General features: G+C 43.8%; 1 protein-coding gene across 2 annotated transcripts in view; it reads left to right on the top strand.

Annotated features, from left to right (window-relative positions):
• The window catches only part of CACNA1A (calcium voltage-gated channel subunit alpha1 A), a 253,987-nt gene that overhangs the window by 216,901 nt on the left and 9,630 nt on the right, over positions 1 to 27,456 (top strand). Inside the window, exons 40-47 of one of the 2 annotated variants that reach the window (XM_083595029.1) lie at positions 5,855 to 5,960; positions 7,727 to 7,834; positions 9,531 to 9,631; positions 10,579 to 10,688; positions 11,450 to 11,588; positions 13,408 to 13,521; positions 19,405 to 19,440; positions 26,004 to 26,196. In XM_083595029.1, the coding sequence (XP_083451155.1) occupies positions 5,855 to 5,960; positions 7,727 to 7,834; positions 9,531 to 9,631; positions 10,579 to 10,688; positions 11,450 to 11,588; positions 13,408 to 13,521; positions 19,405 to 19,440; positions 26,004 to 26,196 (907 nt within the window). Of the gene's footprint in view, positions 1 to 5,854; positions 5,961 to 7,726; positions 7,835 to 9,530; positions 9,632 to 10,534; positions 10,689 to 11,449; positions 11,589 to 13,407; positions 13,522 to 19,404; positions 19,441 to 26,003; positions 26,197 to 27,456 lie in introns of those variants that run through there. The other variant, XM_083595030.1, reaches the window with a different exon arrangement.

Below are 27,456 nucleotides of genomic sequence, written 5' to 3'. Positions count from 1 at the left end.
AGATGCTACCAAAACAGTAGCTGTTTGAGAAACGTGAATTGCCGGTATTTGGCTTGAATGCTATCTAACTGAAGAAGCAATACATTGGATAGTGGATATGGAAGATATGGAAAGAGGGCAGGTGAAAGGTAAAAAAATGTCCTTTAAAAAACCCAACCACCAGTTAACAACTAGAAGATTTGAAAGGCTACAAAGAAAATGTTGTCCTGCCCTGTCAGGCACATACACATTAATAGTCAGCCCAGTGTTGAATATATATGAACAATCTGGATTTCATCTCCTTATCTGAAGCCCAGTATTGTTTGCTCACTTACTTTGATTGGAAGTGGCTTTTCGAGGTCTTAGGCAGAAGTCCCCCCCCCCATCATCTGCTTCCTGATCCTTTTAACTGCATATGCATGTGAATGAATTTGGGACATTCTATGTACAAAGCATATACTCCACCACTGACCTATATCCTGTCTCCTGGAACAGTCGAAAGCTAAAGCCTGTGAGTACCAAGAAACTATACTGTGTTGCCATACTTGCTAAGGTGCTGATACAGATGGGAGGCCCTCCACACAAATTAAATATGCTGTGACAGTCATAGTAACTGCTGTTTGCTGCACACAAATATCACAAAGGAGCATTGCAGGGAGTTTAACTAGATTACACTTTGGGTCCCTTCCAACTCTACAGTTCTATAAAAATATGCAAAGTTGCAGTAAATCAAGTCTATCTGGCCTATCTAATGCCTTTCCCAGCTTTTGTTTCCTGAGACCCTTCAACCAGAGATGCCAGAGATTGAATCCAAGACCTGCAAACAATTTGTTGTACTATTAAGCTAAGCCCTTTTTCCCACCTAGAGGGAAAGCCATCCTTGGTATCTAACTACTTTCATGCTGCAGTTAATTGTGACAACCCCAGGATAAGAAAAACAACAACAACTCAACTAAGTACATGCTGGTCAGAGAAGAATAAAATTCCTTAAGAGGAATTTGAAGAGACTTGATGGTATTGCAGTTAGGGTGCAGGCTGCATTCGCAGAATACCTCTTGCATTTTGCTATTCTTCAGACAGGAGGCACAAGTGACCATGTTTTGAAAAAGCCACCACTATGCTAACTTCTCAATGAAATATTGAAATCTAGTCCTAAGTTGTGGAGAGTCACAGGAAGATATAGAACCATTGTGAGTCCACACTGCAGTCCATGCCTCCTGTCATGGGATGATTTGCAACGATCATGTTATGGCTGGAGAAGAGCAGCACACTGATGAATCGTTTCTGAATGGGGGCAAAAATCTAATTAGCCTTGATGCGGATGGAGTTGTTAAAAGTGGTTATTGGCAGTATTAGGCTCATCATGTAAGGCCAAGCAATTAGGTAGGGCGGGGTAAAAAATCTAGTACCCTCCAGATGTTTTTGGACTATGGTTCCCATCATCCCTGAAAATTAGCAATGCTGCCTTGGGGAGTTGTAGCCCAAAAACATCTGGAGGGTACTACATTGACTAGCTTTGTTTGTACCATGTTGACTTTTTACATAAGAAAATGCACATAGCTACCTGTGCCTTAGACCCTGGTAAGGCATCTGGTTTCAAAGGAGACTGTATGCAGGAGCTTGCACTGGGTGTCAGGAATCCCAGGTTAGCATAGACTTGGTGAAAGGAGGATGAAGAGATGGGAGAAGGAATGTGGTGTGTGGAGCTCAAGGTAAATGAACTTTAGGCTAGAGGCCTTGGCATCAAGACTCATAGGTCTCATTCCTAGCTGTGCCATTTCCATATCTGTGCTTTACGTCCCAGCTTTACAAAACCCTTTGAGTAAAAATATTGTTTTCAGTGCAATACACTATAATAATCTCTCTCCTCTGTAATGGCCCACTCCTCTGTAAATCTTCCATGCCCTTCCCATTCGCTACCATTGTCCATACATCCCTTGGTTCATTCAACCATGACATCAGCTGTCCAGAAAACCAGAGAGAGATAAATTTGTTCTGCAGTTCCCTTACATATTTGTGGGGCAGAGAATTGGGATTTCTGAGTATTCTATCTGCCCTGGTAAAGAATTGTTGCCTGTACCCATCTACCCTCACCATTATCCCTTATTCACTGTTGCTGTCCCTGATCATACAGAGATCCCAGGGTTTATTCTGCATGAGACAGCAATCCAAGGGACCCAATTCTCCTACAGAATTGGCATTTTCATAATCATTAGCCTACATACACTATGGCTAACATGATTTGGCTCTTTCATCTCCCTTACTGTTGCAATCCATGCTTGCTCCAGTGCATGGAAAAGCTAGGGTGCTGTCCCCAAATAAGCGCACTGTGAATTCTGTGCCATTGAAACACACACACATGCACACATACAGAAATTCAAATTCAGTAAGCAGAAACTACAAGCTATAAGTGATTTTTTTAATGAACAATACAAATCTGTATGAATATTTCTATAACATTTTGTTTTTATTTTGGTTGGCATTGAGATATTTTGGGTCACTACAAGAAACGCTTCAGGGAATTGAATGTAGCAAAACAATAGGGGGAAAGTGGGTATAGAATGACTCTGGAAGAAGGGCATGTGGTATGGGAGTGGGGAGGAGGGGAGCCACAAGCAACTGCTACACTCAGGCCTAATATCACAGTTTGTGATATAAGAATAGCTGCAGTGTGGTAACATTTGAAGGAAGACAATTCTGTGGGTGGAAGCAGCAAGGTAGTTTACAAACCCATAACAGTTCTGCAGGTCCTGGGAGAGGTCACTGCTCCTATGGGAGGTAACTATGCTGCTGGCCCCAGCCACATGAATCCATTGTTACTAGAGGTCAGCCATGCTGTAGCAGTTCCTATGCCATTCATAAAAGCAGAGTAACACTCAGGGTTTATCCACAGTTATATTTCCTCTACTTCTTCCAGGCACAGTCTGCGCTTTAAAACACCGCATTCAAGTGCTCTCTCTTTTTTTGCCCCATCACATTCCCTGCAAAAACCCACTCTTTAAAGCTCAACCAGAGCAAACAGCAATCTGCTGGGAAACCCAAATTGATGCTTGCTCCAATTGGGTTCTAAAGAGCAGGTTTTCACAGGGAAAGCTTCACGGGGGGCGGAGATCCAACAACTCTTGGACGTGGAGCTTTTGAGTGCAAACCTGTGTCTGGAAAGAGCAGGAGAAATGGTAGCTGTGGATAAGCCCCCTGTCTTGTAGACTGCCAGAATCCTGGGGTATCCACTGAGGGTTTATCCACACTTTCTCTTGTCCCGCTGCTTTCCTCCAGGGAAAACTGCTCTTTAGGGCTCAAGTTATCTCTCGCTTGGACTACTGCAATGCACTCTATGTGGGGCTACCTTTGAAGGTGACCCAGAAACTACAACTAATCCAGAATGCGGCAGCTAGACTGGTGATTGGGAGCGGCCGCTGAGACTACATAACACCGGTCTTGAAAGACCTACATTGGCTCCCAGTACGTTTCCGAGCACAATTCAAAGTGTTGGTGCTGACCTTTAAAGCCCTAAACGGCCTCGGTCCAGTATATCTGAAGGAGCGTCTCCACCCCCATCGTTCTGCCCTGACACTGAGGTCCAGTGCCGAGGGCCTTCTGGCGGTTCCCTCACTGCGAGAAGCCAAGTTACAGGGAACCAGACAGAGGGCCTTCTTGGTAGTGGCACCCGCCCTGTGGAACGTCCTCCCACCAGATGTCAAAGAGAAAAACAACTACCAGACTTTTAGAAGACACCTGAAGGCAGCCCTGTTTAGGGAAGCTTTTAATGTTTAATAGACTATTGTATTTTAATATTTTGTTGGAAGCCGCCCAGATGGGTGGGGTATAAATAAATTATTATTATTATTATTATATTATAATCTGAGCAAATAACAATTCAGGTTCCCCCCAAATTGCCATTTGTTCCCATCTATCGCTAAAGAGCATGTTTTCCCTTGGAAAGGAACAGGCCAAGGGAAAACTTCTTGGACCCGTGCTTTCTAGGCACGGCACAAGTGGAAAAGTAAACAAGCCCTGAGTGAGGCAGTCACCAAGAGGTGTGGCTATTGAGTTCTGGTTGCAAAGCAAAAATATAATTTCTACAACTACTGTTAAACTTTTGGTCAACTGCCAAAAAGTCCAGAGAGTCCATCCCCAGTCCTCTGTGAATTCTGAATGCAATGCAAAAGAAAGGTCTAAGGGATGAGAAGAAAAATAAGGTTGCTTCATCTTGTTTTATGAGGTGCCTCACCTTTGGGATCCACAACAGATCCTGCATATGGCCCAAAAGAAAGGCTTGACTCTGCAAGATCTTCTGACAGGTTGAATTAAGTTATGTGACAGAAATGGATTTGATGCACAGGCCATGTACCTTGTTCATGGACAGCTCAGGAACACAAGGTAATGTGAGGGCACAGGCAGCATTCTTACCAAATTGCCAAAGAGGAGGAAATTCTGAGTACCCAAGTACGAAGCACTGAGGAAGATCTGTTCAGTCTAATGCAGGCTGCTCTCCCAAGATTTACAGGTTTTCTGGACATCAGATTCCTGAGGGATCTTCCTACTTAATGTGTCATCATCATTATCATTACCATCATCTATATGTGTGTCTCCCTCTTTCTTTCTCCTCTTCCTTTAGAGTTTTTGATCTCATCTGTCATTCTGTGCACCTCTGTTCAGTGACATCCACTTAATGAACCCCAAGGACCCTGACCGTCTAACCCCCATTTCCATTGGTCCTATCTCAGCTAATGCACTAGCTGGTCAAGCCCCACCCTGAGCATCTTGTGTGATCTCCAGCCCACAGCCTTGGCTCAGGAATGGCACATGGCCCATAGTCTGTCAATTTCATTTCTTTCTTTTCTACCTTAAGGATGCACCCATTTTTTGCACCAAGAGCCCACAATCCGGATCTCTCCCTTAGAGCAATCTATACCAGAGCTATGAATGAGTCTCAACGTGTTCTCTGTGCATGCTTTTGCACTGTGCTGCATGCTGCATGCTCTTTTTGCATGCTCTAGTCTTGCGCATTTGATGAAATCTGTTCTGTTGAATGTTTGTGTGCATTCTCCTTGGACCCCATCCCTTTACCACTGCTGTCTACTGCTGTCTTGGATAGTTGGGATTTTATTTGGGTTTTTCCTTTGTTTTACACTTTTTTACTTTTATATAGACAATGAGCTCTTTGGGGAGAACTCTGTGTAAGTTTGGAAGAGGACCTTAAAAGGGATACATTCTGGAGAGGAGAGATTACATCATGAGAGACTTAGTTGGATAGGACACATGGGACTCATCTACAGCTAGGGGATGAGAGTAGCTCTAGTGACCCAAGCTAGGAGTCTAGAATATTCCTATTTCTGAAAACTGATTGGGATACAGTGGGCTAGAACGGAAGCCAGGATACTGCCTCCAAGTCTAATACAGACAACATAAGGGTCTCCTTGCAGAGGTCTTCAGACTACAGTCATCTCTGGCTAAAGTCATTGGCAAAAACCCAGTAGATAATCTTGCAGAATGTTTAAGGTAAATCTCAGTGGGATGAATTTCTAAGCAACACGTTTAGGAGTGCAACCAGGTCCATAAAGTTATTATGTGGGGTTATTTCCAGGCCCATCTTCTAGTAGCTGATGTGTACTACACATACCAGTATCTGAAAGCAGTTGGGTGAAAGCAAAATAAGGTGTGATAAGAGCCGAGTATCCAGATATTAACATATTGCAACTGGGCTCTGGTCCTCGTGATATTGGGTGGGAAGTGAGGTTAAGACATGAGTAGGAGGATTTGATGCAAGTTATTGAACTCAGAGTTCTCCCCAGAGCTCATATACTCCTCTGTGCATGATAACCTGGGTGGTGGGGAGTTGTGAGATGACACCTTTCTGCTTGGGTTTCTGCAGAGACTACTTCGTATGGACCTGCCTGTGGCAGACGACAATACAGTCCATTTCAATTCTACCCTCATGGCGTTGATCCGGACTGCACTTGACATCAAGATTGCCAAAGGCAAGTGACACCCCTATAAACACAGCAAGAGAGAGCAGTTTCTTTCCTGACAGATTAGAGAATTCTGGGAAATTAAATTAAATATTGGAAAGCAAAGCCTGGGAAAAGTTTTCAATTAGCAATAATTTTGCCTCAGATTAACCTCATTAGCTACACTACTAAGGTAAAGGTAAAGGGACCCCTGACCATTAGGTCCAGTCGTGGCCGACTTTGGGGTTGCAGCACTCATCTCGCTTTATTGGCCGAGGGAGCCAGCGTACAGCTTCCGGGTCATGTGGCCAGCATGACTAAGCCACTTCTGGCGAACCAGAGTAGCACACAGAAACGCCGTTTACCTTCCCGCCGGAGCAGTACCTATTTATCTACTTGCACTTTGGCGTGCTTTCGAACTGCTAGGTTGGCAGGAGTAGGGACCGAGCAACGGGAGCTCACCCCGTCACGGGGATTCAAACCGCCCACCTTCTGATCGGCAAGTCCTAGGCTCTGTGGTTTAACCCACAGCGCCACCCGCGTCCCGTAGCTACACTCCTACCACTGCACAATTATAGTACCTGCTAGTTCTTTTATATAGATGATACATTGCACATAAATATGTATGCAAATGCCTATAGGAGAAACAAGGCTCCCTGGACCAGATATTCCCCAGGGAGGAGTAGTAAGGGGTAGGCATTCTGCCTCTTAAATTGGTCAAACATCCCAGTACCAGCCTATGCGTGAAGAAAGCAGTTATGTTAAAGACCCATCAGAAGAGTGATGCTGCCTTTAAAACCAATGAACATTTCACTGTAGAGGTTTACACAGGATGAAATGTACTTGTCATTATTAAAAGCTCCAAGGCCCCTTTTCTGACTCGCTTGGGTTGGAGATCTTTCTGGTTATTTTGCCATAGTAGTTTGTCTCCTTGCCCCCCACAGCTGAGGTCAGGGAGCATAGAAACCTCCCAGGGAGCAGAATGCCCCAGGGTGCATTCCACACCTTTCAGGAAGACTTCTCCCAAAGTTTAGATAAGGGTTGCAGAACCTGTGGCCTTCGAGATGCTGCTGGACTCTGACTCAGCTTCAGCCAATATGGCCAATGGTCCGGGATGATGGGAGTTGTAGTCCAGCAACATATGGAGGGCCACAGATTCCCCATCTCTGATCTACATGCAAGGAGTCATCTTACTGAGTGGTATGGAATGCACCCTGACCAAAAAAATAAATAAATAATGATGTAGAATATTCTGATATAGAACTTTAGAATGTTAAGGAGAAAACTGTTCTAGAATCCTCTCTGACTTGCCAGCTTTCTGTGTACCAGGAAATGTTGAGGGCAGCAATGGTCAAACATACCAACTAACACCTACAATGTGAAGTGTGACTCATTCAACTCTGATATAGAGTGGCTGTAACAGCAATGGGGCACATCCACACCGTACATTTAAAGCATATCTAATGCACATTTAAAGCACATGACTTCCCCCAAAGAATCCTGGGAGCTGTAGTTTGTTAAGGCTGCTAGGAATCTTACCCCTGTAAGGGAAAACTACAGTTCCCAGGAATCCTTGGGGGAAGTCATTTGCTTTAAATGTGTATTGAATATAATTTAAAGGTATGGCGTGTATATGCCCTAATATTTCTTTTCAATTTTGGTTTAAATATTGACCAGAGAATTAACAGAATCCAAAAGAAACAGATTAAATATTCTAATACTTCTGGGGGAGAGGGTGGAGATCAGGTGCCCAGTTGTTTATTTGTTGTGTCTCATGCCTGGCTTACATCTTCTAGGGGGCGCTGACAAACAGCAAATGGATGCTGAGCTGAGGAAGGAAATGATGGCAATCTGGCCCAACCTCTCCCAGAAAACTCTGGATCTCCTGGTCACCCCTCATAAATGTAAGAGTTGTCGTTATTGTCCCTGCCTGTGACATTCATCCCGTCCACACTGAGTTCATGCAGATACTTGCTTCTTTAAGGAAATAACTGTATGGAAATTACTGTTGCAATGTCATCTTGGCAATGGAGAGAACTGTGTTATTTCCACATGGATAGTCCCACAGGGAACACAACGGTAAAGCAGCACTCAGCAGGACTGAACCGTGCTCATCAGCTGTCACCCAGTGGTGTCAACTGATAGACAGATGGGCATGGTTTGGGGAAAACAGCCTCATGGATAAATTTAGATCCCATGGTGGGACAAGAGTTCCTCATGGTCCAGACGTTCCCCACCCCACCCCACCATAAAAGATCAAGTGCATAGTCGGAAGTTACTCTGTAATGCCACCTTGTCACTGAAGGCTGATTATTGACAGTGGTTATTGACAGCTATGGCTGATTCATCACATATGTCCATGTCTGGACAGGGATAGCCTGGCCACACTAATTCACACCCTAGTAGCTTCCTGGCTTAACTACTGTAATGCACTTTACATAGGGCAACTCCTGAACACAGTTCAAAGATTGTCACTAGTTCAGAATGCCAGTTTTTTTAAAGCATCTGCATTGGCTATATGTCGCCAAGCCCAGTTCAGACAGTTGACTTTGATGTATAAAGCTCTGAGTGGCTTGGGCCCTAATTAACTAAAAGAGCACCTCTCCCAATATTGTCCTGCCCATATGCTGAGATGTATCAGGGAGGCTATGTTGGTAGTAGCACCATTAATGGATACCTGATTGACTGAAACTTGGAGATAGGTGCTCTAGATCGTAGCACCACAACTCTGGAGGACTTTTCTCGAGATCAGACAGGTATCAATGCAGAGCAGGTTCTGATGTCAGGTAAATACATTTCTCTTTAATTAGCCTTCAGACAGCAGGTGTTTTCAGGTAAAGGAACTTGTATATTGTGATTTTTTATTAATTTTACTTTTTGAAAGTCTTAAATTATTATTAATTCTTATTGACTATTTGTTGTTTCATCTTTTTTGTAAACCACTTTGAGGTTTTTTACAATCAAGTGGTATATAAATTTTATAAAATAAAAAATAATATTGATTAATCATTATACAAACACACACACACACATATACACACACACACTTATCTGCATTGTTGTTGTGTACTTTGATTTTATTGGAACCTGCCCTGAGGCCACATGGTAAAGGGTAGAATAAAAATTCTGCAAATAAATAAATAAATCCCTTTCCTATTATTTTATTATAGAGGAGAAAGACCTGTTCTAAAATATGCCTTCTTGAAAAGGCTCCTCCTTTCAGAATATTACCCTCCAACTTGTGGAGGGTGATTAGAATGATTGCAAGAGGGTAGAGCTAGTGCAGTTATCTATATGCCCCTTGTGTTTACTTTGCCAAAAGAGGGCTAATGAGGCCATGTTCAACTCTCCATGTGGTGTCTGAGACTAGCAATTTAAATTTGGGAACTTACCCTCAGATATCTACCTGAGCTGCACCTGCAAAACCCATGAAGGAATTAACAATTTTACATGCAGACACACACAGACTTACAGTGATGGCACCCCACCAGCCAAGAAATCTCAGCCCAAACTGAAGGCAGAGTTCACCTTTAGACAAACCTAAAGGAAGAATAAGCTGAAGCAATTTATCATTTTCTTTCTGCTTTCTTCATCCTACAGCTACCGATCTGACAGTGGGCAAAATCTATGCAGCCATGATGATCATGGAATATTACCGCCAAAGTAAGGCCAAGAAGTTGCAGGCCATACAGGAGGAGCAGGTATGTGGCAACCATAAAACATGGTTTGAGAAAAGATCCCTCAGTATCCAGCTTTCATTTTTTTTGCCAAGTCTGGCCACAAGTCCCTGAACTAATGTACAGTGGTATCTCGGGTTACATACGCTTCAGGTTACAGACACTTCAGGTTACAGACTCCGCTAACCCAGAAATAGTACCTCAGGTTAAGAACTTTGCTTCAGGATGAGAACACAAATCGCACAGCAGTGGCACGGCAGCAGTGGGAGGCCCCATTAGCTAAAGTTTCTTCAGGTTAAAAACAGTTTCAGGTTAAGAACGGACCTCCAGAACGAATTACGTTCTTAACCCGAGGTACCACTGTATTTTAAGGAGGGATGAGGGATGTATGATACTGTATTTGTGCAGTTGTGTGTGCAGTCATGCAGATGCACATGTGCCAAATAATTTTGATGCAATGTGAATCAAAGGCAGGGTTGGAGGAGAATCTTGAGATGCCTTCTTGGAATTGTGAAGGAACTGGAGCTAAGTAAAATCAGGAAAAAAAACTCCCTGACAAGGAGGAAATACTCAAACTTCAGTGCCATTTCTTAAGTACAAGTTCTTATAATGCCAATTCAAGGCAAGGAAGAGCCAATGGTTGCTAGACTCTCAGCTGCATCAATGGAGTGGCCCTAGAACTCCTCTCTCCCCACCTACCCTGTTACAGCCTGATAAAATGACTGCTGCCAATTGACAGTTGATAGAGGGAAGAGCCTGGCTTCTCAGTAAAGCCAATAGGCAATGTATCAGTCTGTGAGCAAGGTTTCACTCACAGTTCAAAGCATGCAGGGATTGTCTTGTCACTGACAGCTTTTCAAATGGTCTGAACTTTTACTCGAGGAAAAGAAGCTATTTAATACAGTAGCTGCATGTATTTTCCAACAGATATCTAAATACCAACTTGTGCATCATTCTGTGCTTTCCTGTAGAATCGGACACCACTTATGTTCCAGCGCATGGATCTAGCATCCCCATCCCAGGAAGGTGGCCCAGGACAGAATGCTCTCCCTTCCTCACAACTGGATCAAGGGGATGGAACGTGAGTCTTAATCAATATAGCTTTCAGACCTGCTATATTCGAAAAGACATCTCAGAAACAGAATGTGCAGAATCAGACACCTTGTAGAACATGGGTAGGCAAACTAAGGCCCAGGGGCCGGATTCAGCCCAATCGCCTTCTAAATCCAGCCCGCAGATGGTCTGGAAATCAGCGTGTTTTTACATGAGTAGAATGTGTCCTTTTATTTAAAATGCATCTCTGGGTTATTTGTTGGGCATAGGAATTTGTTCATTCCCCCCCAAAAAAAAAATAGTCCAGCCCCCCACAAGGTCTGAGGGACAGTGGACCGGTCCCCTGCTGAAAAAATTTGCTGACCCCTGTTGTAGAACCATCATCATAGATTACTAGAAACCCACACAATGATTGCCACATCAATAGACATAACTGGAGTCTTCAACCCAGAAACACTACAGTGTATTTTTATAGATATTTTCTGCTTTAGATGTTTGTATACAAGCCTTTACTAAATATTCTCAAGGGAGTTTATGTCTCTGGTTTTCAGGATGTCAACTTGAGTGGGGGGTTTTCCTGATTTGGTTCTGTACATGATTGATCCCTGCTGTATGCTTTCCAGGTACTGTATAAGAGTTCCTGAAACTACCAGATTCTGGCTGTGTTTACTTAGCTGGGAAACTCTAGGGTTTTGAATAGCAGGGAACCTGACAAGACAGCTATTGTAGCTATTTCCACAACCCTAATGATTCTGTGTCATCAGACTCTGACTATTCTTTCTGCTCCAGGACCATGCAGGAAGGAGGAATGAAAGAAAGTGAATCGTGGGTCACACAACGAGCGCAAGAAATGTTCCAGAAGACAGGAACCTGGAGCCCAGAGCCAGGGCGCCCGGAAGAGATACCCAATAGCCGGACCAATTCCCAGGTGGTTTGTGTGCCAGCTAGGTGCTTGGACTGGCACTTGCCTATCTCTCAATCTTTCTCTCTTCTCTGACCCAGTTTGTCCTCTTGAAATCTTTTTAAAGTCTGTTATAATATGCAATCTTTCACTAGAATCAGACATCATGTTTTGAAAATTCCAGAATCATAGGAAAGTTGCTCAGGAAGGTCCAGTTCAGAGGAGCAAATAGTTGAGATGGGTCAGGCCAATATGGGTTGAGCTTTAGCTGAAGTTGAAGGAATAGTGTGACACTTGGATCTCATGACAGCCCACATTTACAGCACCCTGTGCAACCTACTCTATGAAGTTTTGGTAGCATAACAAAAGGGAGATGAGTTGCAAATTGTACTTGTGGTGAATCAGCTGCAAGATCTTTTTGCCATAAACTGAACTCAGCCTGTGCTTGCTCATATTGCCTTCTTGCCATGCTAATTTGATCATATGAATTCACCTTACCTTAAACAAAGGGGGAGGGGACTCCAAAGGTGAAGCAAAACCTCACCACCAACTAGATTGTAGGGGCTCCACATGAGTTAAATGGAGAAGTATGAATTTTGATGCTCAGTGTTCATATGGCTGTTCTCAAAATATTTGTCTTAAAGATAAAATTGTCTTAAAGATAAAATTGCAGTTATGCTCTGTATCATGAACACAGTGTCATTTGAGAGGTAAATCCATCCTGGCACATTACATGTCATTTTCAGTCACAATCTACTGATTTCTTTCCACAGTCATAAGTCTACTACCTTATTGGTACAGATGTTCCTCCATAGTGTGCATTTGGCTCTCAGCCTATGAACTGGGAGAATAGGAGTGATTTCTCCAAGAATACTAGCAACACCCTCTTTGTTTGCATGATTTTATATGTGGCAGCCTTAGGAGAAAGCGCCTTAGGAGAATTCACCCCTGCCTCTTGCTGTGTCCTGCAGGCTCCAAAGCCTTTGCATAGCATATTTGAACCATCTGTATATCAATGGAGGCTGCTCCATTAAGGCAAATGGGATGCTGCCCCACCAATGTCTATCTGCCCTCAGCCAGCCCCCATCTGCCTGCCTTCCTCCTTACAGTCCAGAGAATGGCACTGGCTGTCAGCTTCTTCCTCTCAGTGTTGCCTTTGTAGTACTCAAAGTACCAGGAAGGAGGTTGAGGAAAAAACCAGAATTAGTTTGTTCTGGCTCCAGTTGCATTTGGTTTCTCTGCCTTCTGCCACACCAGTCCACACCAGTCACCACTTGTATATGGGGTTCCACAGGACACAGCAGCAGTACAACAGCCTGCAGATCCAGAATCTAAAATGCTCATTGCCTCTGTCTTGTATTCCTGGATTTGGGTAGGAAATATATTTATGAGAGCTAGAGAGGGGGAGGTCAAATCATGTTTAGCAGAAGAATACTTAATGACTAGAGGTTGCCAGCAGCATGAGGCCAGAATAAGTAGATTCTATGTTTGAAGTCCATTGAGTCCTTTAATCTTTGGTCAGTTGTTCCACATCTGTCCCTCCCAGCTCCCCCAAATCTGGCATCCCATGTGTCTTGACCCCATTGCTTCAGACATGGTATAAAAATGTATCTTTTTGCCCAGGCTTTCTCTGACCCATAAGATTGCCCCTTTTTTTTACTTGTATGAATTCTCTAAATTCCTGTTTCTCCTTGGGACTGTTTTACTTGTTTTATGTTGTATTTCTATTTTAATTATGTTGTTTACTGTTTTTTATGTTGTGCACTTCTTAGAGGCTTTTCAAATACTAAGAGGTTTATAAATGTTTTAAAGAAATCAATAAATTCATCTGCTTTGCCTAATCCAGTCTGTAGAGATGCGGGAGATGGCAAGGGAGGGCTACTCAGACAGTGACCAGTACCTGCCCATGGAAGGTCATGGACGTGCTGCCTCCATGCCACGACTGCCTGCTGAAAACCAGGTGAGGGTTTTTTTATCCAGCCCATTTTGAACTTGAGGGCTGTGATGACCTCCCCTTCCTTGCACTCTCTTTTGCTCATAGGGGTAGCAGTGATCCTCATTGTCACATGCACATCAAGGAGGTAGCAGTTTTGGGTTTAGTGCTACTTGGTACTGGTGCAAACTGAAAGAATCCTTGAGTCTTCTTGTTACACATATGTTTCTTTAGGGTGTGTATATCACTCTAAGGAACAGCATACTCTTTCCAGGAATCGTTTCAGCTTATTAACATGTGCTGAAGGCTTTGCTTTCACACAGGAAATGAAAGCCCTGGGCAAGATGAAGGTTCCACAAAGGGGCACCTGAACAAAGAATATTACGTATTCTGCAGGGGAGATGCAGGTCAATGGCATGTGTGCATCTCCCCATTATGTGTAGTTTAGGTCTAAATGGCATACTGAATCCCCCCCCCCCCAAGAAAGGGCTAGACTTTATAATACTACCTTTCCTGCATCCTCTTCATCCTGCAGATTCTCCCCACCCACTTCATGTTAAACCCTTTAAATTCACGGAAGATGCTCATGAGATGATACTTCCTAGCAATACATCACAGAATAATGTCTTACATACAAGACAGCAGGTGCCTGTCATCACAATTTATTGGTCCAAATATTAGGGGAAAGCTATCAGGCTTTCTCATTAAAGTCAGCATTCTGCTGTAGAAGTCATCCCTTATATTTCCAATGCTACCACTGCCTTCTCCTGCAGTGATTCCAATGTAATGGGTCCACTCCAAGTCCCTTTAGGCAACGAATTCCCTCAATACTTTTACAACCTTCTGATCTTTAGCATCTAGTTAGTAGACTACCAAGTGATCCAGACAGCTCAGTTAAACAGCTGGGTAGCAGCAAGACTGAAGTGGATATTTTCTTCCAGCCTAGTGGGAGTCAGAATCACATGATGAAAACGAAGTTGGAGCAGATGTGTGTAGGCTGTTTGGCCTCCTCGCTGCCACCAGTCCAACTAAGATCATGGAGTTATACCATGGTGCATTTATGCCCTGCGGGCATTGAGTGCCTGCTACACATTTCTTTCCATTTGCATCAGTAGCAGGTGCACAGCAGTAGCAGCATTTGCTGCAATACACGTGTCAGCTCTCCATTAGCAGATCCAGCCCGCTGTGTCTAAGGATGGAGATGTTAAAGAGGAGAATGAGACATTTCCCTTAAGAAGCATAAAAATATTGGCATGTGAATGTAGTAAAGCAACAAATCCTTCCTGAAAGGGGAATTGCACCTCTTTGTAAAGGGAGGTGGGAAGGAGGGTCCTCTGAGTATGTAACATATGCCATGAATCCCAGCCATGGGACAGAGCACCCTATCAGACAAGAATGTGGAACTCTGGGCCTCTAGATGTTGTTAGATTTCAACTCCCATTAGCCCATTAGCCAGTGGTCAAGGATGATGGGAGCTGTAGTCCCAAGGCCCTCTGGAGAGCCGCAGCTTCCCTATTTCTGCTCTGAGACCTGGGATCTGGGAATCAGGTTTCTGATCTTGTCTTTGCACTTCTGCTTTCCCACTGGGTTTTCAATCACCTCTTGTTGTCTTAAGTGGTCTTGTTTTGAAGGCATAATTTCTGCTAACTTGTTGCTTTGACCAGGCTGGAATTTTATTTTACTTCCTTGGCCCCTGGAGGGCTGTTTTGGTATGCTAGCCTTGTGCTCACTCTTCACTTCTCTGATGGGGAGTGGAGGAAAAGGCTAAATTAAACTGTGGCCTGTCACAGCACAGCTGCTGTCAAAGCAAAGCCCGCGTCCTTCTGCAGCTACCGTCCAGCTAGTAATGTACGCTTCCTGATCTGGCATGAAGCATGCTTTATAGTAGCAAACTTTACAGGGTTGTGAGATGCTATTCCAGCAGCCAGTGTTGTGCAAGGCAAAAGGTGGGGATGGAATAATGGGCTGGGGGTGAGTGCTCTTTGCTAAGCATGTGCCCAGCAGCAGTCGCTCTTAGCATGCTCCGCTGTGTAGCAGCATTTACTGCCGTACCAGCAGGCTAAGCATATTTGTGTCTCTGTGTATATGTGTGCAAGTGACAGCTTGGGCATATTATGAGGTGAAGACCATGGACAAAATAAATACATTATCTGCTACAATTAGTTTATAACTGTGCCTCCCAATTCTACTGAGTAGGGTCTAAATTGTAACTCATAAGCATCTTAGCAGACACAACCTGTTGAAAACGTCAGCTATGGCAACCTAGCTACAAAACACAGACAGTCAGAGGTACATAAATCATGGTTGTCTCGCACCAAAGCTCAGCATCCTGGACAGCTCCCTGGGCAAGCTGTCCTTCAACCTAGGAGGCCCACTGGTCTTGGAAAGGTCCCAGCAGTAGGCTGTTTGGCATCATCCACACTGCATTTTAAACAAAGGTTTCTCCCTTTGATTCAACAATAGGTTTTATTACTCTTAAAATATTTGTTTTCAAACCTGTTCTGGAGACTCAGGTTCCTCAGTAGAAGAACAGTAATGACAGATAGACCTTAAAGAAGACTTGCCAGCCACTAGCAGTCTTCCCTCGCAGTACAGCGCCTCAGGGGAATTCTAAGGAGCACATTTTCCTCATATGTGGGCTTTGTGAAGCAACCCAGCTGGTCTGACAAGTGCACTATGTGAACTAAATGTGCTCCCTAAAACTCTCAGCACAATATTTTGCAATATACAGATGCTCCTTGTCAGAAAGGTCAATGTGATCAGGGTTCTCTGAAGGCGAAGAGCTTGAAACAATGGCTTTAAGGCATAGGTTGCCAACCTCTGACACAAGCAGTAGGAGTTTGTAGTATATGTTGATGGGCAATGGAGGATCTCTGGACCTAACAGTGGCATGGAATCACTGTGATCCTACCTGGCTCTCTCATGCTAAGCTATTGTCTACTCCAGTCAACAGGAGCAAAACAGTTCCAAGACACTAGAACATTTTATTATGTACTGCAGAGTGCAGCTGAGTAGCACTGTATTATTCTTTAGATTTGATTTGTGGTTGTACACTTGCCAAAAAAAAGTTGGCCACTGCTGCTTTAAAGCATCTTAGGCTTTATATCGCTGCCGGATGCTTGCCTGCTATGCCTGTCTGCTGGAGTTGGACTGATAAGACCTTCTGTGCAGTCTTGATCCAACATCAGCACAGCTCTTAGAAGACGATCCAGTATGTAATAGAAAGTGTTGCTTTCAGCACAGCTGTGATGATGAGTTACAGTGCAGAAAAGGGGCATCTGTTTGCAGGGAAGGAGGTGAATGGCGTTGGTTCTCCTTTACTTTTTTGCATGAGCTTTGCATCTGGTAATCAAACCTCAAAATGACACAGGGAGTTATGGCGGGATGAAGCTGCTAAATGCTGCACATCTACTGCCCAAAATACGGACAGGCTAGAACTTCCTAAAACCAGAGTAGGGAACTTGTGGCCCTCCAGATGCTGTTGGACTACAACTCCCATCATACCTAACCCACTGGCTGGTATTGGTAGGAGTTGAGGTCCCCAAAACATCTGGAGGACTGCAGGTTCTCTGTACCTGTCCTAGAGCCTTCCATCTCTGTACCTGGTTCCACTTCTTCTGAGTGAGACTGTGTGTGGCCAATGGCAAGAGGTCAAAATGGAAGGCTCCCCACCCTGCCCCACTCCAATAAGCAATGCTGTCTCAGTTCACCAAGCCTATTGCAGCCAATCTGTATAAGTAAGAAACAAACCTCCCCCACTGCCATTTGTAGGCATATGACATATAGCCTTCTTTATCCCTACAGATTAGAAGAAGGCCATAACATTTTTAAACAAAGTAATGTAACGCTTGGTGATAACTGCCACATTGCATGTAGTTTACCTTCTCCAGTTTGGCAATTTCTGTCCCTGTCCTAGCACAGGCACTTACCTACCTTTCTTGTCGCAGTGCTGTCATGATGCTGCTGTTCCTATAAACATTCTGCCAGCCCTTTTGTAGCACTGCCCTTTCCCTTGGTACTCTCACACATGCACCTTCCTACTGCCACTTTCCATTGCAAAACTTACTCTCAGCTTGTGTCCAGATGCCAGATTCCTGTGCTGTGGTTTTACTCTGTTGCTGTAGCACTCAACCATGAGTACAGGAAACGTTTTATAGGAGAAGCTATGTACCTTTTCCACCAGGTCATCCCTTTCCTGCACTTCCCTCCAGACTCCAGATGTGCATACTGCTGGGATTGTGCTGGCCCTCCTCCTGTCACTTAGCTCTGGGTTTCGGGGAGAGGAGCAGAAGACTGGAGCACTCTGCAGTCTTGGACTTATCTTCCAATCTCCAAAGTTAGTTTTGTCTGGAGGCAGCCTGTTCAGTGTGACTCACCTCTCTCAGTAATACACTTATGGATGTCACACTGCAGAAAACATCCCCATGATAATCCTGTCCCTTGGCTGCCTAGGTGGACTCGGTGCTGGACTCTGCAAGAGAATTATTGTTGTTTGGGTCTTTTTGAGGAGGACCCGTAACAGTTCCCAATACCCAATCAGAAAACTCCTGATGCTTCCTCAGAAATCTTGGCCTGTGGTGATGAGAAGTGGCAACAGCCTTTAGATCAGAGATATGTGTAGGTTGTGATTGCTGGACAAGAATACTAAACTGGGGTGATTTGGTGGAAACTGATGCCTTTCTTATCAGTTAAGGAGGACTGATTTTGGAGAACCAAAGGTCTAAAATAAGGCATTCTGAAAAAGTCAGGTTAGTGGGAATGTTTTTAGAACCATAGCGCTGCAAGGGATGCAGCTACAGCATGTCTGCCAAAGGCCCAGCCAGCCTTTGCTTAAATACCTCCAGTGAATCAGAGCCCATCACTTTTCAATGCACCCTATTCCACTGTCAAACAGCTCTGTGACCACCTATGATAAATCCCTTCCCTAATTCTCTCCCACATCCACACCCACATATACAAGTATAGTTGCCTTTCTCTCCATCCAAGGTAAATGGTGATTCATAGCCTTTATACCAGTTTGAAACAATGCAAGAATCAAGACGCTGAATGTTTCCATTTCAGCAGTCACATGTCTGACCAGAAGCTACTCCGATCAAGAGAGAACACCCATGGCAGCAGCACCTACCAACATTTACCAAACAAAAAAGGCAGTACAGCTATTCATATTCTATTCATTAGTCCCTTTCAGCATTACACTTTTCTCATTAGGCTTCAGAGTTAGCATAGAAAGAATCTCCCAAACTTTGCTTCCATCCAAAGAACTGGCAAGAAATTCATTTCTTGGAATTCCCAACATTGTAGGTATGTCCAAGGTTACAGACCTCTATTTCTCCACTTATCAAATCCTGCTCAGGGCTTCCTCTGCAGTTCCCCCTTGCCTTACTCTGCCTCCTTTGGGCTGGGTTGGGCTGGTAAAGCCAAAGTTGCGAAGACGAGGGGGCCCAGCCAATCAGTGAGAGCAGCTCTGTGTGTAGGGGTGACTGTCCCCATTTGGGCCGTGCACAATGTTGCAGCTTTTAACAGTGGCTGAGGCTTGTTGCCGCATGTTTTGGGTTGGGGGGGGGGAGTGTGTGGCCTTGCTGTTGTCTCCGCTGTGCTGCTCAACTCATCCCTACTGAGAACTGTCTGTCCCTTTGTGGCGTCTATCTTTGTTTATCTTGGTTGTCAAGAGCAACCAAATATCAGAGAATATGAGCTTCCAGCACTGAGCTGGGCTGGGCTGGCCTTGTGCATAAATGACCAACATTAACCTGACTGTTCTCTCCTTACACTCCTCCCTTCAATCCTTTACCACATTCTGGTTCCTCCACCCTCCCCTTTGGTCCTATATTTCCCTTTGCCTTTATATTTATTTCCTTCTCTCTCTCTCTTTCCCGTTTCTGTGTGCACCGTCTTGTATGGCTGCGACAGTGGAGGAAGGCGCGACCGCGAGGGAATAATCTCAGTGTATGTACTGCAGCCTGGGCTCCTGGCTCTGTGCGCTCGCTGCCTCCAGTTCCCTTCCCCTGGGCTCCTCAGACTAGCAAGCTGCCAACTCCTATGTGTTTATCTTCATGCACACCTCTTTCTCTCTCTTACTCTATTCCCAATTGCTTTTGCTGCATTCAAAGCTATGCAGGCAAAAAACTTTCTCTGCAGCCCATTCTGTCCTCATCTTGTCTTCAATAGGCTTTCTCTTCCTTTCATTCACTGTCCCTTTCTGCATACCTTCTTCCTGCTTTCACTCTCTCTGCTTCAAGCCATACACTTGATTTTCTGCTCCTGCCTCTGTTGTCTGCCATGTTAGTTTTAACGGGTGCTAAAATAATTCTTTAAGCACTCTAGCCCAGTAACAGGCTGGTTTTCTGTCATCACACCAATTGAAGCTTTTCATGTGGCCAAAACATCCTTTGGGCCAGATGAAGTTTTTGTTTTGTCTATTTACTGGGCCTGCTGGGGGGAAAGTTATATGCGTGTCCACAGCCCCACACTCATTCTAACCATAGTTCTGCTCCTTCCTCATTTCTGTTGCCTTTTTTCTTGGGCTGTGAAAAACTTAGCTGGTAACCTACTGTACCTTCCAAGGGCATTTTAAAGATTTAATGGACCAAAACCCACTTTATTAGACATGGTAAGTGTTGCCTTCAATTGGTGTGTGTACATACACATCTGATGAAGTGGGCTCTAGTCCAAGGAAGTGTAAGTTCAGTGGGGCTTCTGAGTAGGCATGAATAGAATTACAGTATAAGTCTATAGCTCTCTAAGGTGCCACAAAATGCCTTGCTGCTTCTTCTGTCTGTCAGATGCCCGATTACTTATTTCCATTTTCCATCTGTTTTGTGGGGTGGATGGGAATTCTTTCTCAATCTGGACCAGCTATCCATTCTCACACTCACTCCACCAAATCCTGGATTCTGTGTGTCCAACGTGTTCCTCTCTTTCTTCTCTAATATGATCTGCCCATTTGCAGTTGTTGAATCAATGTGCATTCAACCAGGCCTTCCAGAAACAACTGCTCAGCAGTGAGCCACCAGAGCAGGAATTGCCTTTTATTTCACTGCAAAAGCACTCATCTGCTGAGCTGAGAGTGTTAGGGCACATGGGAAGCTTTTCTTGCTTTCTAGCACATGCTTTTGGTATAGAATGGTGTTGCCTGAGCAAAGTGGTGGTGTGACACTGAGCTTTCTGTGTCCATTTATCTGCTTCCCATGTGTGGACTGTGCAGCCCAAGCACAGCCTACCATTTCCTGAATTTGCTGAATTGACAGATATGGTGTGACCAAGTCTTGATTGTACTTGAATGTGCATATCTGAGATCCACAATAATGTTGTGCAGAGAGCACCTAAGAGGGGTAGTTTCTCCAACCACCTCCATTCATTTTTACTTGATAAAAAGGAGGCATCCTATCAAGAAAGCTTCCCATTTTAATTAGAAATGTCTGTGGTTTTCTTAGCAATCTCCCAGAGAAATTTCTGTGCCTCTTTCCTTCAGTTCTGAAGCACATCTAGTTGGAGGAGGGGATCACAAGATGGAAAAACTTACAACCTGGATATGACTGGCTGTACTTCCTACAGCAGGATCCCTTAAGAGCTATGAATGGCTGTCTTTTTTCAATGAATGTACTTGCTGAAACTGCCAAGTTGTAGAAGATACCATTGTTCTTGTTTACTTTTTTCAAAATTGACCGAGCCTCTTTAATAAATGGTTGCTAGCTTATATGTGATGTTATTTTAAATTATCTCTGTCCATGTCTGACCCTTTCCCAGATGTCTACCACAGCATGTTCCCTTCAGTCTAAGTCTCAGAATACCCACCCAAATAGATTCTGATGAAACTGTGAGGTAGGAGTCTTACATGTCTGAGGTGACTGGATCAGCTTAACTCCTTTTTGAGAGTTATTTGCAACTCTGTGGTAACTTGTTTGATTTTAATTGTGGTTCACTATGCACAAGCAGCCCCATGCTGAGGTTACTCCAAGAATAATCTATTGGAGAGAGGTTTCTGGAAGGCCTGGTTGCATATGCATCTGCACCTATATATAGGTGGGAAAAGGGGAAGGACAACTGAAAGAGCATCAGTTACAAGTGAGTAATTTTTCTCTCTCTTGTCCTGTGAAACAGGAAGAGTCAGGTGGCTCCAGCAGGGAAGGGATTGTAAGCAAGAGTGTTATTTCTGGCTTTGTGTTAAATATGGGCAAGTTGACTACTAGGATTTCTGGGTTGCATACTGAGACGTGGGATTATTTGGTCAGAGCAGTATGACTGTGGGGTCAGGAGTCCTGGTTTCTTTCTTTAGCATTTCCTCTTTCTGAGTTAGTGTGATTTCAAGGGGAGGGAACAATGTCTTAGTATAATGGAGAAGTGTTAATCTGTCCAAGGCAGGGATAGTGTGTGGAACCTTGATCCCTGCTCTGCAATGGAATATACTGCTTTCAAGTGGTAAGAAACATGTTTGTTTGCACATGGGATTATTAATTTGTCTTTCCCTAAATTTACCTAAATTAAACTAAACTAAAATAAACTAAAACAATAATGAACTTTTGTTAGGTAGAATACAGTGCTGTGTGTGTGACTGATCTTTTCCTGATACTCTAGAACTCCAATACTTTGGGGTATGCACAAAAAGGGTAGAAAATGTAATTTCGCTCCCAGAATGGATATAAGATAATGTTTTCTTTGTGGGCAACATTTACAGTTCACCTGATAAGACTCCAGCTAGGCATTTATGAAGGCAGCTTACTTTTCAAGTTGCGTAGTAGCTACCGGAAACTGTATAGCCATTTCTGGACAAGTTTCATGGCTGTTTAAAAAATGGTTTTTTAAAAGTATATGACTGCTGGTGCTTCAAATAAATATGGTTGATACTACACACGGCCAGTTCTGGCAGTGCTTGCTGTAAGGCATTGTGAGGGAAATGTGACCCTCAGGAAGTTATTGGACAATAACTCCCATCATTTCTGACCATTGGCCATGCTGACTGGGGCTCATGGTAGCTGCAGTCCAACAACATCTAGAGGGCCACAGGTTCCTCACTGCTGCTGGAAAGGACATGACTGAATGTTTCTCACAGTACCATTCCTACAGTTAATAATTCAAGTCATATTTCACAACCATTACTGAAGCTGCTCAGCCTGGAATGTGGTCCAGGGTGCATTAGATATGTTTTTGGAGACAAGGTAGTCTTCAGTGCAGTTATGGAGTGTTCTTCATGAGAAAACCACCACAGATGATATCATTTGAAAGTGACTACTGTCCATACATATGTAATTGAATTTATGACTTGTGTCCTATATTGTTTCTGAAAGGATGTGTTAAAACCACTAGCAGCATAATCTCCAAAAACATCCCTCATACTTTTCTGTTAATTTGGTCCCTTTTCATTTTCTCGATCCAGATGTCTCCAATATCTCTTGACCAAAAGTTTGGATGATATATATCAACATCCAATCCAAATGAGCTATGATTAAATCTTTGTGTCACAAAACATAATGACAAAACATAATAAGTATGCATCCAAACTCAAATGTGATTGCTACTTCAGACCCAAATTATATATTCAGGATGACACATCTATCACATGAAATAATCTGTAACATACTATAAAGGACCATAGAATGGCCCTATAATGCAGGGAAGGGCCATAGCTCAGTAGCAGAGCATCTGCTTTGCATACAGAAAGTCCTGTGTTCAATTCCTAGCATTTCCAGGTAGAGCTGGAAGAGAAGCTTGTCTGAAATCCTGAAGATCTGCTGCCAATCAATATAGGCAATACTTAGATTGCTGCTCTGACTCAGTACAGTGGTACCTTGAGTTATAGACACTTCAGGTTACAGACGCTTCAGGTTACAGACTCTGCTAACCGAGAAGTAGTACCTCGGGTTAAGAACTTTGCTTCAGGATGAGAACAGAAATCGCGCAGGGGCGGCAGCAGCAGGAGGCCCCATTAGCGAAAGTGGTACCTCAGGTTAAGAACAGTTTCAGGTTAAGAACGGACCTCCAGAACGAATTAAGTTCTTAACCCGAGGTACCACTGTATAGGGCAGTCCTATATTCCTACTGTCTGTTGCAGATTACTGCATGTGAATATCTTTTGGTCACATTTAAATTTACAAATCAGAACTCCGTGTACACAAGAATAATAAATACAGTTACATGTGTGTATTTTCACCCATATTAAATCAAAGTTGACACAAATGTGTTTTATTTTACCTATACAAGCAATGTGTAATTTGTGACTTCTAGGTTTAATTTCAACCTAGTGGTGTTCTCATACAATAATAATGTAATTCAGAAGAAGTTGGATGAATTTTTAAAAGCTTTTTTATTCTGTAAGACTTTGTAGAGGGCCTTTTGTCATTCTTGTTGTTCTGGCTTGTTATTGTGTAATATTTTGAACCAGGGCTGTACAGATGTTGTTGGACTCAACTTCCATTAGCCCCAGCCAGCATGGCCATGGTCTTGGATGATGAGCAGTCCAACTACCTCTGGAGAACCACAGTTTAGCCATCTCTACTTTAAACCAAGATCTTTCTGGCTGAGCAAATCTGAAATACCAAACACAGATTCCTTGAAGTTGTTTTAATATATCATGGTGTCAGCCCAACCCAGTAGTTTTTGAAATCGATGTTGTGAGTAAGCACAAGGTAACATAGGGTAGGGGGTGGGAGTCACAGGGCATTTGGCAGCATTTAGATTTTTCTATGGCCTCCTTTCTACTAAATCACTGCCTTCCATTTTTTTCTTTTATTGATCACAAGATGGCCTCCAAGAGCCTTTGCAGATTTTCTGGTTTCTGAGAGTACTGTACCTTGAAATGTCTTTATTCCTAGAGATAGCTGCCTATAAATGTAGCTAATGAGCATGACCCCCAAAACCTAAGAAGGAAGAAGTAACAAGAGGTCTCAATTCAGGCTCCAAGACCCAGTCGTCTTGTGTCCTATTCAATAAGAGGGGTGCCAGACAATGATTTGAGCAAAGCTGAGGAAACCATATAAGAATCTTGGGAGTTGTTACTGGCACCAATCTTAACATACAATAAGATGTATTGTAAATTGTTGTCCAGTACTATAATATCAGGTGTACCTTCATGTTCCGTAATAAAAGAACAATGAATGACATTTGACAAATTACTTAACGAGGGAGATTTCCCCCCTAATGCTAATTACTGGGCAGTGGGGACAGGTGGGGGAGAAAACTTATGCCTCTTCTCCAAGCACACTACATTTCTGAAGACAATTCCACTCCCTACCCCCCACACCTGGCATTTAATTTAAAAAAAACAACAACACATCTATGTCATATGTCAGAGGTTTTCAACCTTATTGAGTCCACAGCTCCCTTGACCAACTACATTCTTTCTGCAGCATCCCTGTGAGGCTCAGGAGCCCAGTTATCTCACCCTTTTTCAAACACCCTCCCTTGTGGAGTGTTCCCTCAGCCTCTTCTCTCCCCTCTCCTTGGAAGTCCTCTGGGCAGCTGCTGCCGCCGCCCCGGTCTCTGAGCTTCCCCCCTGCCCCAAAGAGAGGTACCTCCTCATACTGTCCCACAGGGGCCTGGGAAGTACCCTTTGGCCAGCCCCAGAGGCACCATTTGCCTGCAGAGCTTGTAGCCAGGGCTGCTGCAACAAACAGCTGTGCAAGCCTTTGAGAGGCAGAGTTGCAGGAGGGCATCAGAGGAGGGAAGGAAGGAAAGAGGCACAGATACCACCATTCAAGGCACCGCAGGGTGCCATGGCACCCTGGTTGAAAACCACTGTCATATGTAGTCCACATTAATCATGTGGATTGCTCTTAAATGCAGGATTTTTCTTTCTCAAATGGCCAGTGTGGGGAACCTAGTTTAGTTCAGTGCCCTGGTATAGAGGGCTGTGACCCACCCACCCCAATTGTAGTCTGATTCAGGGACCTGCAGCACCTGCTCGTTGCATGTTTGGGAATGTTCCTATTAGTTGATCTGGATCAAGAACACATCAGTAGGCAAAGGATTAAAACCAAACCTACCCCATGCCAGGATCCCAGTCCCAACTGACAACCCTGCGCTAGCTATTTGTGAAAGAAAAATATTATATGTAACAGTCACGTGATTAATGAAATCTGGGTTTGGCCCTTTTCTGTATCATCTGTGGGAGAAAGACAACATGGCAACTGTTCTGTATGCTAGCTAAACCGATGCATTCATTCTTCAGCAGATTGGGAAGGAAGATTTGGTGGTTTGCAAGCAAAATAAAAACCTCACACTCCATAACTCTTTAGACAACCATTCCTAGCACTTGTGGCAAATGGGTATATCTTGAGAGAGAGGTTCATATATGCATCATTAACTTAATAACTATGGGCACAGAAAGATGGCTTGGGTAGCAACTTGGACGGGAGGATGGATAGATGTGCCCATAATTCTTTAGCTGAGCTATACATGACAGAGTAGTTGCCTAGAAAGAGGCATAGTATTCCATTGTCTATCAAATCCATGGGGGTTTGCCTTCTCATAAAGTGCCAGTTCAGTTATTGTTCTGGGTTTCTGTCCCTTTCCAGACAATCACAGATGCAAGCCCCATGAAACGCTCTGCCTCCATGTTGGGCCACTCACGCTCCAAAGGCATGCGCTTGGATGACTACTCTTTGGAAAGGGTAATCCCAGAGGAGAACCAACGGCATCACCGGCGGCGGGAACGAGGCCACCGGACATCAGAGCGCTCACTCAGCCGATATACTGATGTGGACACAGGTCAGATTGCAGGACCAGCAGAAGTAAACGCTAGAGACAGAGGCTTCAGTCCTTCAGTTACTTACTTCAGAATAGCTGCAATCTTTGCTACTGTCACAATTCCAGAGAGTAAATTATATGGCAGCCTTAGAATTATGGTAGCTGGTCAAAGTATATATGTAAAGATCTAAGGCTTCTTGGCAAGCATCTTAAGGTGTGAGTCTCTCAATAACTGGTGAATATGTTTGATGTACACAGTATAATTGTACAGGTATATGCAGGTTTTCTTTTTGTTGCACTATAGTTCCAGAGTGCCCCTCCAGGTGGCAGTAATGTGGTAACACTGAGAAGAATCACATACGGTAATAAATAAAGAGGAAATGTGTAGTGAGTTCACTATAAATCTGCCGCAGATGCACTATTACTGTGTCAAAGACATGTTGCAGAAAACACCTACACAGACAAACAGAAAGTATGTAGGGGCCTTAGTATTTAAAGTGTTACAAAACTGATTTTGTTGCAGCATGTGAAATGTGCAAATGCATACTTGTGCTCTTTTAGAGGCGTTGCATAATAGACCTTTATAATAGCACATAAGGTTTGTGAGAAATGTTAAGATATGTCTCAGGTACTTTCATTCTTGCTTTCTTTGCAGATCAGTCCTTCCCCAAACTGTAGGTCAAAAGACTGTGTATGGGATCCAGAAGTACTTTTGGAGCATTTTGTCAGCTGAGAGCCTACTTTAAATTGAGGACTCACTGGAAACAAATTCTGATCCCTCTATGAAGGGACTTCTGCAAGCCAAAATAATTATGATGTGGGTGATTCCATGAACTGGATCTCCACAGTTTAAGTGTTAATAACAGCAATAGGCGGGTTGTTCATATTGCAACTGCAGCACTAGGAGTGTGTGTGTGTGTGTGTGTGTGTGTGTGTGTGTAGATTAAACCCTTTAGCATTGTTTTTCTGATTAATATCAGCAAACTGAAATTTTGCTTGCCATGCAGTGCAAAGGCTTAATTAATATTGCCCCCATGGGGCAAATAGCTTGGGGAAGACAATTTTAATTGGGGGAGTGGTGGCATGAGGGGTTTTTTAAAGCCTCCTCGGTGCTGCAGTTCTGTTACCCCCCCCCCCCACTCCTCCTGTCCTCTGCTCTAAAGTTGCTGTTGACCTCCAAAGCTGATACTTGCACTGCAGGGCAAAACATGTACAGTGGTACCTTGGGTTACATACGCTTCAGGTTACATACGATTCAGGTTACAGACTCCGCTAACCGAG

Source organism: Podarcis filfolensis (genome assembly GCF_964270895.1).
Source record: "Podarcis filfolensis genome assembly, chromosome: 2".
NCBI lineage: Eukaryota > Metazoa > Chordata > Lepidosauria > Squamata > Lacertidae > Podarcis > Podarcis filfolensis.
This window is presented reverse-complemented; position numbering and strand designations above follow the sequence as displayed.